General features: G+C 39.1%; 2 protein-coding genes and 1 long non-coding RNA gene across 4 annotated transcripts; 1 reads left to right on the forward strand and 2 right to left on the reverse strand.

The window, feature by feature from the left end:
• The first annotated feature begins 1,528 nt into the window (after positions 1–1,528).
• Positions 1,529–4,287, forward strand: LOC147236262 (uncharacterized). Of its 2 annotated transcripts, XR_015107581.1 has the most exons (5): positions 1,529–1,938; positions 2,187–2,240; positions 3,532–3,582; positions 3,669–3,841; positions 4,011–4,287. It is a non-coding gene; the product is annotated as an uncharacterized LOC147236262 (long non-coding RNA). The 2 variants fall into 2 exon arrangements; XR_015107580.1 differs by having other exon boundaries at positions 3,669–4,287.
• Positions 4,288–4,436: 149 nt separating this feature from the next.
• Positions 4,437–8,011, reverse strand: LOC147236263 (androgen-dependent TFPI-regulating protein). Its single transcript, XM_086165866.1, has 5 exons — positions 6,786–8,011; positions 6,577–6,702; positions 6,395–6,496; positions 6,183–6,298; positions 4,437–5,218 (listed from the first exon to the last, which is right to left on the reverse strand). The coding sequence occupies exons 1-5, from the start codon at positions 6,936–6,938 to the stop codon at positions 5,017–5,019; spliced, it is 699 nt and encodes a 232-aa protein (XP_086021992.1). The 5' UTR covers positions 6,939–8,011; the 3' UTR covers positions 4,437–5,016.
• A 90-nt stretch (positions 8,012–8,101) lies between these two features.
• On the reverse strand, positions 8,102–17,183 carry sack1ha (scaffolding CK1 anchoring protein Ha). The gene is made up of 6 exons (XM_086165855.1): positions 16,903–17,183; positions 15,171–15,622; positions 14,930–15,094; positions 13,818–13,942; positions 9,701–13,619; positions 8,102–9,164 (listed from the first exon to the last, which is right to left on the reverse strand). Exons 2-6 carry the CDS (start codon positions 15,612–15,614, stop codon positions 9,153–9,155), a joined length of 4,665 nt encoding a protein of 1,554 aa, XP_086021981.1. The 5' UTR covers positions 15,615–15,622; positions 16,903–17,183; the 3' UTR covers positions 8,102–9,152.
• Between the last annotated feature and the right edge of the window lie 622 nt (positions 17,184–17,805).

Below are 17,805 nucleotides of genomic sequence, written 5' to 3' on the forward strand. Positions count from 1 at the left end.
AAACGGAAGTGGTAGTAAATGTCAATTATTTGCATGTGGACATATAGAAACGTCGCGAAGTATCCTGATGGGTCGCGAGCATGCGCGTTTCGCCTTTTGCCGTGCGTAAGCATGATACTTGCCGAGGATTTAAACAAGGAGAACGTGAGACGTTGATTGACGACAAAATTAACCTTGGAAAGCCAGTGTTTTCGTGACTACAACCCTAATTTGTAAATGGATACTTGCTAAACTTATATAAACGAGCCAACTGGAACTTAAGTCAAAAATGACACCCAAATTCTAATCAAAATCTTCTCGTAGCAACTGGACTTGAATTCTCCCCTTGAAGACGTTTCACTTTTCATCAGAGAAGCTTCTCCAGTTCCAATGGATTGTGGGGAGTTTCCTTTACATTCCAGGGTTGGGGGCCAGTCCAGTAACGATGGAAATGTATTCAAATTCTAGATTCTCCAAAACTATGGTGGAATATGACGAGCAGAAAGCTATGTTTTGTTGTTTGTTTAAGCTCTGTTATCACAATAACAACATTTGTCTGACTTAAAATATTGTGCAGTGGTAGGTTTACTGGAAGGAACAGAAAAGACACTTCTTGGCCTTGTTTTCCCCTTCAAAACCATTTTTAAAAAATGTATTATTCATTCATGTATCATTTGTTTAACATTTTGATATCTTGCATCATGCTGTAGTTTGTACTGAAACTCACCCAGATTGTGTCTAGGCATTGCATAAACAATATAGTAAGAGATGTGTATTGTGTATTGTGTAACACAGAGTTCTACTTAACATCAGGACTTTATGCCACTTAGTGGTGGCGAATATTTTTTTTAAAAATATAAAAATGACCAAATAGATTCGTTTTTTTTTTAAATTAGTTTCTTTCAGAAAAGATCTACAAATATTTCTTTCTTTGACTCCCTAGCACAGCCATGAGCTTTAGTTTGATAAAAGCTAATAAATGCAGATTGAAATGCATGTCAAGCCAAATGTGAAGCAGACGTGTTACTTAACCTCCTGAAAAATTCAAAATTATACATACCTCATGAATACAATAAAAGAAAAAAAAACTTATGCTATAGAACTCTTGAAAATAGTGCACTCTTGAGGCTAAAATGAAAATCACAATATCAAATTCATAAATATGCCAGCCTGAGAACCTGATTTTCTGATGAGTGGTTACATCCAGTCTGGGCCCCTTTGAAATAACAACATATAATGATCAAAAAATAAAATGGTGTCAAGTATTACCCCACAATAAAATACTTTTGAAATGTACAGATTTTAGCATGTTTTTAACCTATATTTGTGTGACATCTGAAGAATTAAAATATTGCTCTTTGCCAGCCAAACCTGTTTCAAGTGCTGTGCAATATTTTCACCAGTACGGTTAAGTTGTTAGGATTTAGTAATTATTATAGTTATCATACTCAAAATGACCTTAAATTTGTGAACTTAATGTTTGATAGACATTGAAAAGAGACATATTGTCAAAGAAAGTGAAATAATCTGATTTAACAATGAGACTGACCCTGATGGAAACTGGGATATAAAAATACTTCCTTATTCCTTAATATAGCTTCTTATGATGTGAAATGGTAGTACAGAGGAGTGTTAATGTTGTTATACTAGTTACCAATGACAAGAGAAAAAAATAATCTTTGGTGGTAACTTTCGTAAGCCATAGATGATTCTCAACAGGCTTTTTGTGCAAGTATTGCGTTTCGACACATTAGCTTGCCATGCAGGTGTGAGAAACGGCGCCATTCCAAAATGCTGTTTATCCTGTATTGCGGGTTTCACACGGGCGTCTACCCTTTTACATTTACATTGAAAAGTCTTCCATCACAGAGCAGAATGGAACTGCTTCAGTCGCATTAAGTTGCAGGGGAGAGCAGAGAGGCCAGCCAAAACCAAAAGGAAATGCTGCAATTACTGAGTGTAAGTAGAACTATTTCCATAGACTTCTTATTTCTTTTAGTGGTCTATTATCAGAATAATCAACTTATTCTAATTTAGTCAATATATCAATTGTCCATCTAAATAATTAGAAAATATTGGCCAGCAGCGATGTGTTCCAATTTATTATGTGATTCCAGGGTAAATATAGCAAATATATGAACGGTGTATGTGCAATGAAGAACATGAGATGTGTCATTGACTACTGCTTTATTTCTATACTTTGATAGATTGTCTTAATTTTTCTCTTCATCATCATGTGGTTCACGAAAGGCCTGAAAGAGGTGAGACTTTTCAGCCTTCCTGCTTGTGTTGAGCTGTTGCGGTATCACAATTTTTATAATCAAAAATGTAATTCAGTTATCAAATCAATAAATCAGTTATTTGAAGGAAGAACTCTGAGGGCTTTTTCACAACTTCAGGCAAAATACGACATTGACTCTAAGGATTTATTTAGATATTTTCAAATTCAACATTATTTGATGACACACAAAGAATGGGACAATATTAAAGAAGCTTCAACTAATTTTAAACAATATTGGATCGAGATAGTTGAGAACAAAATGAACATTAAAAATACAATATCAGATATGTATGGCAGGATACGTATGGACACTTTAGTAGACACACTGGGTGTGAAAACTAAGTGGGAACTGGAATCTAATGCCGTGATTGCTTATGGAGAATGGGAGAGTTCTTGGTTGCCCTGGCAAAAATGTTTAAGCAGCCCAACATGGAGGGAGTTCAGCTGGAAATTAAGAATAAGGTATTTTAAAACTCCCTTGATAATAGCTTCTTATGGTAATAACTGTTCTCCCCTGTGTTGGAGGGGCTGTGGCATAACGGGGGACTTCTCCCACATCTTTTGGGACTGCCCTAAACTGATGAAATTCTGGGAAGAGGTAAAAACAAATAAGTGAGATTTTAAAATTAAACAGACCAATTGATCCACAGCAATTTATTCTGGGTACAGCATCAACAAGCGACTTAAGGAAAAACCAGGTGTTTTCGCTCAGAGTTCTTCCATTAATGGCACACAAAATGATCACAGTAAACTGGCTCAAACCCCACCCACCTACCCTAGACCAGTGGCGTCAGAGACTTAAGGATGTAAACTGCATGGAACGCGAAACAGCAAACTTACGACTTCAGACAGACCTATATCTTGACAAATGGGCACCCATTAAAAAATATCCCGAGAGTTGAAGATTATCTCTATTTGACTGAGTTAGATGTTTTTTTTTTTTGTGTTTTTTTTTAATTTTTTAAATTTTTTTTTTAGTTTTATTTTATTTTTCGCTTGCTATTGAGGAAATAAATGACCTGTAAAGAATATTGTATAATGTGTATCTTGTTATGAGGTTTTGTAAGAATGTGTATGACTCTGTTAAGGAACCTGTTCTAATAAATGTTCAAAAAAAAAATGTATGTCAGTAAAGCACTAAACAAAAAGGTGTAACATGGGAGGTGGATATACAAGAAAGGCTGTGTACTGTGGTTTTAAGTGAGCCAGTAAGTTTGAGGAGGAAGGAGATCATATTTACATATTCTGAATTTCCGGTTTGGTTTTGGCAGGGAAGAAGGCCTCAAAAATCACAGCCACTGGAATCCTCTGCCAACAAGAAGGTGAGATATCATCTAGACGTGAATGCTATACATCCTTATGCATCCTTAAAACAAATAGATTCAGTATGTGGGATTGCTTCTTTCAGCAGAAGGACCTGAGTGAAGAGGATGTGTATTTGCTGGCTAGGATCCTATCAGTTGGGCTGGTTGATGCAGATCCAAACTATCTACAACATTTGAAAGGCTTCAGGGACTTGCGAGGCGGATGAGAAGTCTCATGCGCAGTGACACAGTGGTTCATGCTACCGCTTCACAGCAAGTAGGACCCTACATCGATCCCCTGAAGGGGTATTTTTTTTAGTTTGCATGATCTCCCCATGGGTTTCCTGTAGGTCTTCAGGTTACCTCCCACAGTCCAAACACATGCAAAACAGGAAAATTTGGAAAATTGTCCCGGGGAGTTAGTGATTGTTTGTCTCTATATGTAGCCCTGAGGCCGGTCCAGGATGAAGCCCACCTGTCTTCCAATGACTGCTGGGATAGGCTCTAGCATCGCTGCAAATGAATGTATATTCTGCTACTAATGGATGCAAACGTACAGCTTGTCCAGGAGATACCAGTGGAGTGGTGAGAACTGCAGGCCAAGCATGTCTTGGATTATCATAAATAAGGACAAGACCAGAATAACCTAAAATCTTCCACACCAATTGGTGTCCTCTGGAAACACTTTCTCTGCAGAATAAAAATAAAATGGCAATATTGACATTATGTTTTCAAATGTTTTGGATGTTTTCTGATTAACCTGAATTTGTGATTCTAATAATGGAGAAGCATTTGTAATCTAATGAAAAAAAGAGACTGTCATAACTTAACCAAAAATGAAAAGAACAGAAACATCTGTGTTGTCAGTGGAATTCACTTTATTGCACTCGCTTGGACCTTACATCATTCAAGCATTTTCAATACTAAATGTGACAGTGTTAACCATCCAGTACATCAAAACCTGAGATTAAAGTCAATGGTATAGTTTCGATGAGGAGTCATTAAGTGAGACAACGCAGTTTTAGTTAGTAGCAGATACTGTGAAGGAAATGTTCCAGCAGGCCCTTTCAAATGCAACATTAAGACAATCTGCGGTTAAGAACTTGATGGAATGTGTTTGGTACAAAGTCATGACTGAAACTTGTTCCTGTCTGCAGAAATAATAGTGTCTTCCCCCTCCATGCATTTGACTATATGCAGGTTTTGAAGGAAATGTAGGGGTTTGGGGCAAAAATTCTAGGGGTATACAAATGCAAGGAATTTCTTTGTGTAACTCAATAAAAAATTCAGAGTGAATGATATTGGGGTTACAAAGGAGGGCTTTAAGTCCTTCAAAAGTAAGAATTTAGTGATGCTTTTTGGGATTTACAAGTCATTTTTGCTTTAGCCAGCTTTCCTCCGTCCTTACAAAACAACAAGGAAGATGAGGAACAAAGGTCCACACACAGAGAATTAGAGACGAGTTGACTTTTCATCATTTACTTGTTGCTTCAGTCTCCTGCTCCAGAAATGACTGTTTAGTTTTTCTCCAAGGAGATAGAGCAGCGTCACCACAGACATATTGAAAATGAAGAAGCCCACAAGGCCCATAGTGCTGAAGTGTCCGAGCAGGGGATACACCCAGATCCCTGTTGATAAATAGACCCAAATAATCCTGCAAACATTTTCAGACAGAGAAAAAAGGGGCAAGTTCAGATTGTCTTTTATGGTCTTGTTTAAAAGCTAGGTATGTAAACAATCTCTATGTAAGTATGTCAGTATGTAAACAACCTAATGACCCAAAAAAATGTTATTTCATAACAGCAGGGCCACATGTAAAATTCTTGAGCCCTGAACAAACCGATTTGTTTGCTGATTTGTTCAAGAAACTCTTTTCTTTGTGAAAGTAAATATAAGAATTGTGACAGGCAGTAGATTTCAGCTCGACTTGAGACATTGGTATTTACCCCTTTTCTCTAAAAGACAATAACAGACATTGTACAATGGGCAAGGGGAAAATAGTGAAACCAATCTCATTACAGTAATTACATCCTATGGTAATTTAACGAAAGATCCAAGAAAATAGAAAATATAACAAATATACAGAATAATAAATCACTAAATACAGAAAATAAAAAAGGATCAAAGGGAGTGGGGTTCAGATAAAGCAGTAATTTTCTACTTAGTAATTTGAAATGCCCTTTATTGACTTAGAGGAGACTCTCGAATAATTTCTTATAGCTAAGTAATAAAATACTATTACATTAATGACATTTGACCACATAAAGTCTGCATCTTTGCTTTGCATGAAAACCATCCTGATGTAGTCAGTAAAGTTACAGGGGTGAATATATTTGAGATTTCCATCAATGTTTTTTGTGATTTAGAAGTCATGAAGGTTGATGAACATTATGATAATGTGCATTGTTATGAAAATAAATAATGTGATGTTTTCACTCTGTATTTTTGAATTTTTTATGTCTTTTCTATATTACATTTGCCTGTAATCACTTAGAGTTCCTGTATGTATGAAAAGTGCTGTATGATAAATCTTTGTGAGTATGACTTTTAAAGCTAAAAAGATGACAGTCCTTACATAAATGCCATAGTACTACTCTATATGCTGCTTCATTACTTACCAAAGTAAATAAGCAATGCCCACAACTCCCAGAGTGACCAGCGCAGGTTTGGTCTGAGGGTAGAAATGTGGCTGCATCACAACTTCCCCAAGTAAGACAGGAAATACAAATGTGTGCTAAGGGACAAAGTTCAGACATCAGCCATTCTGCTGAGAATTAAGATTTAGATTACAGTCTGTGCACAAGATTGTTCAATATGGAAACGTCCTGACCATAGCATGGTTCATCCAAGGAGAGAAGAAGGCGTCAATGGTAGCTGGGTATACTAGTTCTCTGTCATAGGCAAAGATTGTCCAGAACAGCAGAACAACAAACTAATGAGAGGGGGGGGGGGGGGTTAAAATAACAAAAGGCAGATTTTTGGAGTAAAGATATCTTAAACGTTACTTCTCACCGTGCCAACAGGAAATGCAAAGACAGAGAAGAGGAGGTCTTTCCATCTGGTCAGATTGCTGTCTGGATTTTTACCGTGCTGAAGATCAGTCACAGCAGCCAGTCCGAAAAATATCATTTGCAATATCTGAAACAAAACCATTGATGTGATATTCATTTTCTATTAAGAGGCCAGCTGTTTTTTTTTCCAGAATTAACTTATGCACGCACTAGATTCAAGAAAGTGAGGTACTTCCAGGGTCCTCCATAAGGAAATATTCCTGCCGGTAGCTCTTCTCCATCTTTGGCAGCAAGGGTCTTGATGACAAAGGCGTACCAGCTGAATGCAACTATGTGGAACACTCTCCCCAAGGATGAATTCATTACGGATTTATTACTGATTCCAGCAAACTAAAAACCAAGTGAAAGTACAAGTTCGTCCCTCAAGTACTTGAGGAAAGCAGCAAGGTTCTCGAAAGAATTAGTGCAATCCAGCAGGAGCTTATGGAGGCATTTATGGGCAGCGGTGGCAAAATGACAAGAGGCCCACTGTTCTTCCTAAAGCCCTGGGGTTTCTTTCATAATAACTGGTTTGTAACATGTGACTGGATTGTTATTTCATGCATGGAGCATCATCAAGTTTGGTGTTTTGCAATACATTTCTCGTCACATTAAACAACCAAATCAGCTGAATGAGTGACTAAGCATTTGAAAGTCTTTATATTTAGCATCGATCCTGGATTTGCTTAATGGCGGCAGATTTCCTGAAATTCTCAAGTCACCTTTGGCAAAACACTGGCTCCTTCCTCAGTGAGGTTTCACTTTCGAATTGTATAAGGGAGTACTTTCTCAACTTTAATTGCACAAATTTATTTTTTCATGTTCAGCTGTCTCATTAAAAAATATGCAATTAATCTAAGAAGTTGTTTTTCTCACACCCCCAGTTTGTCCAACTTTTTGTTTGCGGCCTCCATGTTTGCTGCATGTTGAAATAAAACCAATCTACTGTAGTTCAAGGAGTCAGCAATGGGCAGGACATAAAAAGGTAAATTTTTGGGCCAAGATAATATCCTCGCTGATGACAGGGATTCTGTCAACAGGTCTGAACACATCATTGAAAAATGCTCCTAATTTTACCCTCCCTGTTGATAGACACCTTCATACCAGATTTTTGCCTGAACTTCTTCTCTTTGCTGTGATTTTCCTTTTTACCCTTCAGATTGTGTTGATAGTAATGACCATCAAGATATTCAACAGGATTCAGTTGTTATTACATCAAAAAAATGTATGTAAATTTGAAGAGAGAAGATTAAACTGCCATCAGATTAGACATGGGGGAAAAATGTAAGATTCAGCCAGAGGGTGGCACCACAGATATTTGTCACAACACTGGAGGAAAGTTCGTACACAACTGAATGACATTTTTGAGTATGACAAAAAAAAGAAACCAAAAAAAAAAAAACAAAAAAAAAACCTTTTCTTAAATACAGTCAATTTGTAGCACCAAGCAGTGACAAACATGTATAATATAAAGCCTAACAACTGAAGACTTTAAAGATACTTTATTTACAAAACATGTTGTAAAAGGACCAGATAATGGCAATAATACTACTAAGTAAATTACAGTTATTGTTAAAATATACAGTTTATTCATAGAGGTACATGTATGAAGTAGATTACAGTGTAACGTGAGTTTTTCAAAGGCACTTGGTGTCTCCAACATTTAAACACCCACATGTTCTCATTTTAATCTGGTGGCATCACATACTGTATAGGATATTTAATAATTACATTCAGCGGACTGCCAGAAAATACCATTTTATTGACTTTCACTGGTTTGTTGTGACAGTATCTGTGACTGACAGAGCCAAAGTCGTGTTTGTAAAATAGAGGTTATAAATCATCACTACTGTAATGTAATAATGTCATAGAGTTTCCACTTACAAAAACAATAAAAATTAGCAAGATGTTTTTTGTGTCATATACTGTGATAAGAGGTTACATTATAGCTATAAGATATTTCAAATACAATTTTGTTTGTATCTCGGTTTTGTTTATCTTTTAAACACATGCTTTGATTAAAATTAAGACATTTAAGATGATATATACATCAGAACAGATGTGCATGGATATTAATTAAAATATCCGCCTGTTTAACGGCTATTATAGAATGTGTTATGATCTATAAAAGATGTATTATAATACATTTTACAAACTGGGTTTAGTAGATCAAATCCTATTATGATTTTCAACTACCTGTTTTTTTATATTAAGAATATAAATTGATAAAAATACAAGTAGAGGCCATATCAAAGAAAGCACTGCGAAAATTGCACTTTACCCATGCGGTCAGTAAAAATGTATTTTATATCACATTTACAGTGTCAGTCTGAGTACTGTTCACACTGACAGCAACTTCAACAACAGGGGGCCTTTAAGGCTGAGAGAATCCCTTTACTCTGTGACACGTCACACACTCAAGTTCATGTGTTTACTGAGAAATTGTCTTGTTAAACACTTCAGGTTTCCTTGTAATTTAAGAATTTTTTGTACATACTTTGTGATCCATTCCTTCTCTCAGAATTGTCTAGATCCCTTTTAAGGTGCCATCTGTGAAATAAGAGATAAATTAATTTAGTACACCAAACAGTTTCAAAGCTTTCTAAACACCAGCTTGTCAGTTAGTAATCACTGTGATAAAATAACTGATAAGAGAAGTATAATCCTTCAAAATGTTGAAATTACGGTAATATCAGTAATATTTTTCATTACAATAATTCGTGCTTTTTATCAGTTTAATCTATGCTGGTTTTACAAGCAAACCACAAGTCAAATATTGCCTGCACTGTGAAGGAATAGGAAATACTACACTTGGAAATACAGAATTAATAATTATTTGGAAAACAATTTCCTGTTTGTGTAATAATTTGTGCTGAAAATAGTTGATGGCAAGAGCAACCAGTGTGAAGGAGGACTATCAGTCTCCTCTATAAGATTTTTGATGATATGATACAAAATGATTAAATTATTAAAATGGTTACAATAATAAATTGTAACATGGTATTATCCATACTGGTTTATCATTATGTCCAGTTTAAGTATTAAAATTATTTACAATATTAAATATTGTATGGATGTATTCCTACCTCAAAGCGACTGTAAACTTTTCTTCCCTTCCTCATGCTCTCGAGCCTTTCGAGTAGCACAGCACGTTCCTCATCTGACCTTGGCTGTCCTCTGCTCTGTGACCGTATTCCTTTTTCTTTTTCCCTTTGGGCATTTTTGTCAGCTTTGTCTTCTTTCTCATCATCAGTGACAGGGGACTCCTTGGGGCTTTCAATCCTGGTTTGGCTATTGGCAGAAATTTGCTCCAGCAGCAGCTTGGTATCATCTCTGAGGTTACTGCTTGAGAGAACTTTTGCTGTGGATGAGTGACAGCGAGCCTGACTTGACTTTGGCTGCTTGGACTGAGGGGCGACTTCATCTGCATTGATCTCACCTGGTTTGGAGCAGTTAACCTGCCCCGCTAGGTCATTTGCTTTATCACTGCTGACGGACCCCTGAACAACAGCTTTGCCAGCCCTCACACTGCCTTCACTGTCCTCATTTTTATTCTCACAAGCTTCTCTCACAATTGTCTCTGTATTTTCTTCAGCATGTTTGCCTGCATTGTTATCTGTAGGTGTAGGGGACTTTGAAATGTGGCTTTCAGAAGTTTCAGACTGTGGTGTTATATAAGGCAGACCAGCTGAAGTTGGCTCAGTGGGACTAGAGGGGGATTCTGCTGATGTTTGTGTTAGAGCTTCATTTGAATCTAATGGAGGTCCACTGGGTGAAGAACTGCTGTCTAGTGTGGTCTGCGGCATGGTGAGAGTGGCTTCTGTATTTTCAGCCTTGGAAGACATAATAGATTCAACTGAAGGAGAACATGATCCTGTTTCAGAAGGAAGTGGAGCACCAGATCCTGTAAGGATATGGTCAGAGGGGTTTCTTTGTGCTGGTGCATCTTGAGATGCAATCGTGTCAGAAGGGGTATATGAAGGCACGTCTGGAATGTCAAGAGAGCAAGGTTTTGAATCCTTAGGAAGAGAATCTGCTGGGGTGGGTCCGGTAGTGGCAGGCTCTTCTTTTTCTAGTTCTAAACTACTTTGTTTTTTATTAGGTAAACATGTATGCAGGGGTAAAAAGCTTGGCCTTAGGGGTGTGCTATCAGCAATGGCACTCTGAGGTGATGCACAAACCGGGGAAGCCATGTGAGATTCCTCTGCTATGGGGCTATGAACAGAGTTGATGTCTGATCCACAGTTTTGTGGATCAGAAAGGGAGAATTCCTTGGATTGCAATGGGGATTTAATTAGTTTTGTACCAGGGGAGTCTTGATCAGAGTTAACTGCTGCAGACATCTCTGGTAATGTTGATGACTCCAAGTGAGTTTGACTTGAGTCTGACAGCATGACCGAGGAAGTAGTCTGTTTATTAGATGTTTCTTCAGTTGTTGGAGAGGAACTGACAGATTCCTGTGGTTCTAGTTTGTCAAATGCTTGGGGAAAGATACCAGAGTCAGGGGTTGGGCTTGGGTCTTCTGAAATTAAGCTGGAAGACACTTGCCTTAAAATGGAGCTAGAATCTGGAGGACTCTGGTTGGTGTGTAACTCAGCATCATTTGTTGGGGCGTTTAAATCTGATGGTGGTAGAGAAGACAAAATGCTGAGTTGTGTTGTATTGTGTGTTTTGGATGACTCTTCCTTTTGGTGGGTAGAATTCAATGGAGCAGATGGAGATGATGGTGTTAAGGTCAGTGAACTGGAAGTAAAGGATCTATAGTCCACTGAGGTACATTCAAGAGTTGAACCTTTTTCAGTACCATGAGACAGGTCTTTACCTGGTGTCTCTTCTTTCGATGCTGAAGGTTGTCTGGGGTGTAACTCTGTTATGGCAGGTTTTGGCAAATTAAGCTCTTCAGGCAAGTCAACTGGAAGTGCTTCTGTCATAGAGGAAACAGGAAGTGAAGCCACTGATTGGCTATCTCTCAGCTCTATCTTTTCTGTATCGGTTGATATAGAGGTTTTTTCATTTCCGTAGCTCAAGGATGTACCCGGGTTATTTTTGACCTGATTTTCCTTGTTATTCTTTTCACTGCCATCAACGCACATATCAGTTGATTGTGTTTCTTCCAAATCACCTGGAGCACCATTTTGTCCAACTAAACTTTCATATGATCCATGTGGATTTTTGACTGAAGTGTCAGCTTTATTTTCTGAATTCTCATTTGGTGCAGATTCACCCCTTCTCATTGCATCATTCTCTGTGCTCTTTTCATTTTTAGCTACCTGAGCGGCTTTCCGTTTTGCTGCCAGTTCTTTGAAAAACATGAGTCTATTATCAGCATTACTCATATCTACACTTAATGGACTGGCAAGCAAGGAATTTTGTGGTTGGACAGGTGGTTTGGATTGGGTAAATGATGGTGAAACATTATCTTCAGTCATTGAATCTTTCTGCTGTGCTTTACTGGGTCCAACATCTGGTTTGGTACTTTCCAGTGCCGAGTCATCAACAGTGGCTGACTTTTTGTAACGGCTCCATTCAAAAGGTTCTCTTGCAGTGGCTCTTCTTTGTCCTAACACCTGAGCAACAAAAGGTAGTTTTGTCTGTTCATTCTCATTTTGGTCAGTTTCCTCATCTTTTTGGCCCACAGCGGGTTTGGTATCTTGGTCCATGGAGCTGAAAATCAGAGAAGACCTTAACCTTGACCCCCTCTGTATCGGTACATTGTATTTCCTACGGAACGAATCATCCCTTCGAAGACCACTTGGTTCCTTTTGTTCTTCCTCCTCGGGTTTGTCACACTCTGTTGTGGATGATGATTCTGAGGGAGACGGAGTTACTTTGGTTACTGCTAAAACTCCTATCCTTTCCTCAAGTGATTTCTTGGGCTGCTCTTGTGTAGCGGTTTTGGAATAACTGGGCATCATACTCACTCTGGGTATTGCAGGAACTTTAAACTCTCTGACATTGGGAATTTTAGAAATTGGGAAATCAATGCCTGGAGCTGGTTGCAGTGTGGATTTAGAAGGCTCTTCAAAAGGTTCGAATACCTGTGGTGGTGTTTGGGACAGAACTTCATCTCCTGGCAATTCGAACCCACTGAGGTATGAGTTAATCCTCCAGTTTCTGAGGCCTCGTTTTACAGTCGGATCTCTACGGTCAGGGAGAGGTTCCTGCAGGAGTGATTTCTCTTCAGCTGGATTTGGGGGCGTGATAGTAGTTTGACATGTGTATGCCTGACCTGCACTGAATCTTCTGAATGGTAAATTCGCTGGAGGTTGTAGCTGCCCTGAACCTTGATCAAAGTCCACATTCCTTGTGGATGACAAATAGTTAAGCACAGGGTCAAATTCGGGTGGCTCCATCTCTTGTGGCAAGCCAGGTTCAGAATGCTGATCTGCTGACTGATAGTCTTGGCTCCAATGCTTGTCAAGGCCACTGTACTCTACCTCTGGTCCTGGCCCTAGGTTTGGCTGCTGGCCCCTATGAGGCTGCCTTCCGCGGGTTTCAAACTCTCGCAGCCCCTGCTGCTGAAGAAATGGGTAAGAATATCTGCCAGGAACACCATCGGCATAACTATGTCGCTTAGAGACTGTGTTATCCATCAAGGGCAACCTGTAGAGACCCTGATCAAAGTGTGGGTCCATCTGTGATTGCTGGGATGGAATCCTGCTATATATATCTCCTGGGCCATGGAAACTCTCCTGCTTTTTCAGCGGCATCATTCTCCAATCTGCATCAACGTGCTCATCATGGGAATGTCTAGCCCACTCCTCTGAATGAGCTGAATCTCTTGGTAAAAATTTCCTTGGCTCTCTGAGCAACGAAGTTCTTTTACTTGGGTATTGCCTCTTCTGTGAAAGGCCAAACTCTTCGGTTGGAAGGAGCACATTTTCAGGTATCAGTGGGAGCGACTGGGCGTACAAAATCCGAAATTCCTCATCAAATGTTGAAACAAGCTGTCCAAAGAACAGGTGTGCCATACAGCGGTGGAGTTTCTCAAAAGACCACATGAAGCTGAACAAACACATGACATGAAGAGTGAATAATTAAATGCTCTTAGTTCACATATTTTGTTTAGCCAGACCAACAATATATACTAATTCTGATTTCTTAAAATGTAAATTCTTAGGGATAAAATAGAATAGAATGTTACAAACCAATTAATTGTACTTGTCACTTTTGTGAATGTTTCTATTGCAAACAAGCCATTACCTGTAGTTTCCACTCAGCACAGCCCTGCAATCCGTCAGCAAGAAGCGATCGATCATCTGACCTTTGAAGGATTTCCCTGATCGGCAGTGATAGGTGATGCCAGACACTGTCCTCACACGTACATACTGCAAGAGCATCATGTCCCCAACAGTTAGTATTAAGCCCGGAGCATATTAGTCCTTAACTGAAAGCCAAGATAGTTTGAACTGGGCAGAGACAGAGAACTGCTGTATTTCAAATTACTCTATCTATTTAATTAAGTTAATGTAAACAAACAGAACACACTTTTAGGGAAGCAGTCAGTCATGTTAAGTGCAAATTTATCAATATACAAAGTATAATTTAGATTCTGTTTGAATCCAATTGAAGCACTTTTCCTTTAATCACTGTGCAACTGAATTGAGCGAGAGGTAGAAATTATCTAAAGCTTGGTATCATTCCCGAAAGAAGGATGAAAAGAAAGCTGATTTTAAGTCAGTAAATTACAATTCCACTTGCCTGGAACAATTTTGTCAAAAGTAGATGCTTACATTTCGGGATATTTGCCTATAAAGCTAGTTATGGATGGAAGCCAATATTACTTAAAGCCAACATCTGACAGAATTAATCAAACACATATTACATACACTCCAAAACACTGTTACATCCAGTAACAGATATATTTACAGCATAATGAAATAATCATGTAAAAATGTAATTCCCCTCCCAAAAGTATGCAAGATAAATGTTTGGCAACAACAGACTTGAGAATTTTCTTTATATATGTAACGGACAGCTTTTATTTTACAAATATATTCTATAAAGATGGAGCTAAATAAGAAAAGGACTTGTTGTACACTACATTTTTAAGGAAATGACTCACACAAGGCTATAGTGCTCATGGTTTCCTGAGCATGTGACCAGTGCAACAGATGTTCAAAAATAGTTCAGGCTTCAACATGAGCATTCTTTCAAATTTATATCAAAACCAACTTACCTGTTGTATATCATGCGTCATCACATTTGAACTATGGGATAAAATACTTCTCTCTTGTTTATCGAAATAATTATTATAACATTATAATATTGCTTTGTTTTAGTGATGGTACAAACATTTTTAAGAAGGGACTCACTGGAATATTCTGCAGATTTACTCTGCAATTGGACACCATGTTGATGAAATGATGTGCATTCTGCTCATCTAGAAGAATATAGACAGCAACGTTCCTCTTGGCAGCACTGAGAATATCCGCAAACATGTCAACATCAGTAAACATGTCCATCACTATGGCAATCACCTGATGAGATAAAAAACAGCCAATTATCATATGAAACTGTCGGGAGTAAAGCCTCCAACCTAAGACAAGGGCCTACCTGCTGAGCATTCTTGATAAGTCGTCGGGCCTGCTCCTTGATGCTGGGCATGTCCGGCTCAGGAGGGTTTACAAGGGTGGTTACCTCTGTTGGTCCACCAAAGTTAAACAACTGAGGCCAACCCAGGTCCAAACCCGGGGCTTCTAGATCCGAATGGATGGGCCAGTATGTGTCCGAGGAGCCATCTCCCCCGGGCTCTTGAAAAGGGCGATCAGGGTAACCGCTCTGCTGGGGTACCTGAAGTGAGCTCTGAATGTACTCGACCTCGGTTGTTGAAAGGAAATCCACCACATCGGCTCTTTGGAGGAACTCATAATATCCCTCCAAGTCCTCCTCAACCAATGCATCAATAGCCAAGCGGTACTCCTCCCGGTAGTGAGGAGATAGATAGTTGGGGTCCAGGGGGTTATCCCCAGCAGATGAACACTGAGAGCGCCGTGCCATGATGGTGGCTGAAGAGATGAGAAGTGCAATTAGAGACAATTCCTTTACTTTGGGGAGTAGTTTCTTTATTTTACATTATAACACCCCCAAATACCATCAACAAATATTCTGATAATTTAGAGCTCAGTTTATTAGCGAAGAGAGCTTGCTCATTGAGGAAAAAAAAATCAACAAAAACTGTGTCATAATATTCAGAGGCCCCTCTGTTTGCTTGTATTTGCAAGTGTTATTTGCAGTCCTTATGTCCTCTATTGTAGGTCGCTTTGGATAAAAGTGTCTGCCAAATGTAATGTAATGTAAATGTAATGTAATGTAATGCTTAAGTACCACAATTTGAGTCAGAAATTATCACTAGTAGAATCCATCAACCAAATCTGACAGTTGTGGTTTTGAGAGCCATAAAACAGATTCATCAAGAAAATCATGTTAAAAATGCCGCCTAAGGCTTTGGGCTATTTTGCACTATATTATACTAACGCAAACCAAATGAGGAACTGATAGAATACAAAATAAATTAAAAATTAATCGCAACCTGGAATTGTCTTTGAGCAACATTCTTTACTTTCAGGTAAACTTTTGATTTAGAAGTTTTGTCAACTTTTCAGGGTAAAAGTTTCAATTCTGTTCAGACTTGAAATTCACTGCCAAGCTAATTTCCCATAACACTAGTCCTAAACCAGTCAAAGCAAAAAAAAAATATGGGCAACGGAAGTTTTTCATTTGTGATTGTACTGACAGTTACTTTGTGATCATGACATATGCAGCCTATTTATTCACATAGCCTTGTCCCATATTATTTGAGATGCCTGTCCTGTCAGCGGGCTTGAAGCTATTCTCTTTTCAGGCAGTCTTTGAATCCACGGGCTGTTTGTTTTATTTTCCTGGGGCTTACTCGGTTATAACTTGTGTGGAAGTTCTTGGAAGGGTAATGAATGAGGGTCTCGAGCAACAGGACGCAGCTCTGGGCGCGGCTCCTCCCTCCAGCTAAAAAACCTGAGCTCTGCATTTGTTCACGTAGATAAATAGACCCTAAAGTTAGTTGCCTTACGAAAATGTCACGGTCCAAACGGAGCAATGACGGACGGAACTTTAAAATAAGTGTGTGTTTGTGTGTGTGTATACAGAATAAAAATCATGAACGTTGATTTGTTGTCAGTTTTAGTGATCATTCCGTTTTCAAAGTTACCCCGCCGGGACGGCGTCATGGGTGGAATGAACACAGCAGGAGTGAAGTGGGGCCAGATGTTGGTGGCGATTAGCCGCCGTGCGAACGCTTAGGTCGACTTACCCCGCTCGCAGGCGTCAAGCTCTCGAGTCGGACATCTTTGCCCTCCTGCCCGTGTTTTGCCCTCGGTGTTTCCTTCCCCGGCTCCAAGTGAGACTCGTCGAAAAAATGTGTTTGGCGTGCCGCTTCTCCCTCGTCACCCAGCTAAACCAGTTTGCTGTCACGCTTGAGGCACGTCGGCGATGATGTTTGAGACAGAGAATCAAGAGTCGAGCTGCCGTCTCCAAGTTCTCGCCCCGCCTCGACGGGACGGGAAGCTAGAGAGACTGCTGCTCCTCTGCTTGCTCGGTCGTCCTCCCCTTGGACTCTGCTCCTGCCTTATCTGGCTTCTACTTCTTCGGCCCACCCGCTGCTGGTCGTGCAAAGATCCGTCACAAACAGCCAAACCGTCCACATGATCCCACCGTGGTTTCTGACTAAACCAGTTGCTTTAATTAGACCCCTTAAGCCTTAAGGGGACGTCAGTGAGGGAAAAGTTAGTTAAAGTCCAGATGTGCATATAATACCAGGATTCAGGGCAACATATTGTACTTTATTTAAAGATACCATGTCTTTTAAGAAAACTGAACATTTCGTTATAATTTGTAAACCCCAAGACAATTCTGCCACTACTGTGTTTTAATCAGTTGTATCAAACAACACTCACAAATTGTTAACTATATAGTTTGCATGTATCCTGTTTTATAGGGTATTATGAGTATATCTGAAGACTTAGGAACATGGGAAATGTATTCAGGGGCTCCTGTCATCAACAGTGTTGAAATCAAATAACCTGACTAAATAAATTTGCTTATTTACTGTAACAGACTACTGATTCAATGTTGTTATTAGTTGAGGGGCAGTGAAGGGATATGAGCTACTGCTGCTAGCCAAGCTACATGCTGATCCTGAACTGAAGGAATCCCT

The sequence above is a fragment of the Fistularia commersonii genome, chromosome 2, assembly GCF_037954325.1.
Source record: "Fistularia commersonii isolate RoL2024-O1a breed Wild chromosome 2, RoL_Fcom_v1.0, whole genome shotgun sequence".
Lineage (NCBI taxonomy): Eukaryota > Metazoa > Chordata > Actinopteri > Syngnathiformes > Fistulariidae > Fistularia > Fistularia commersonii.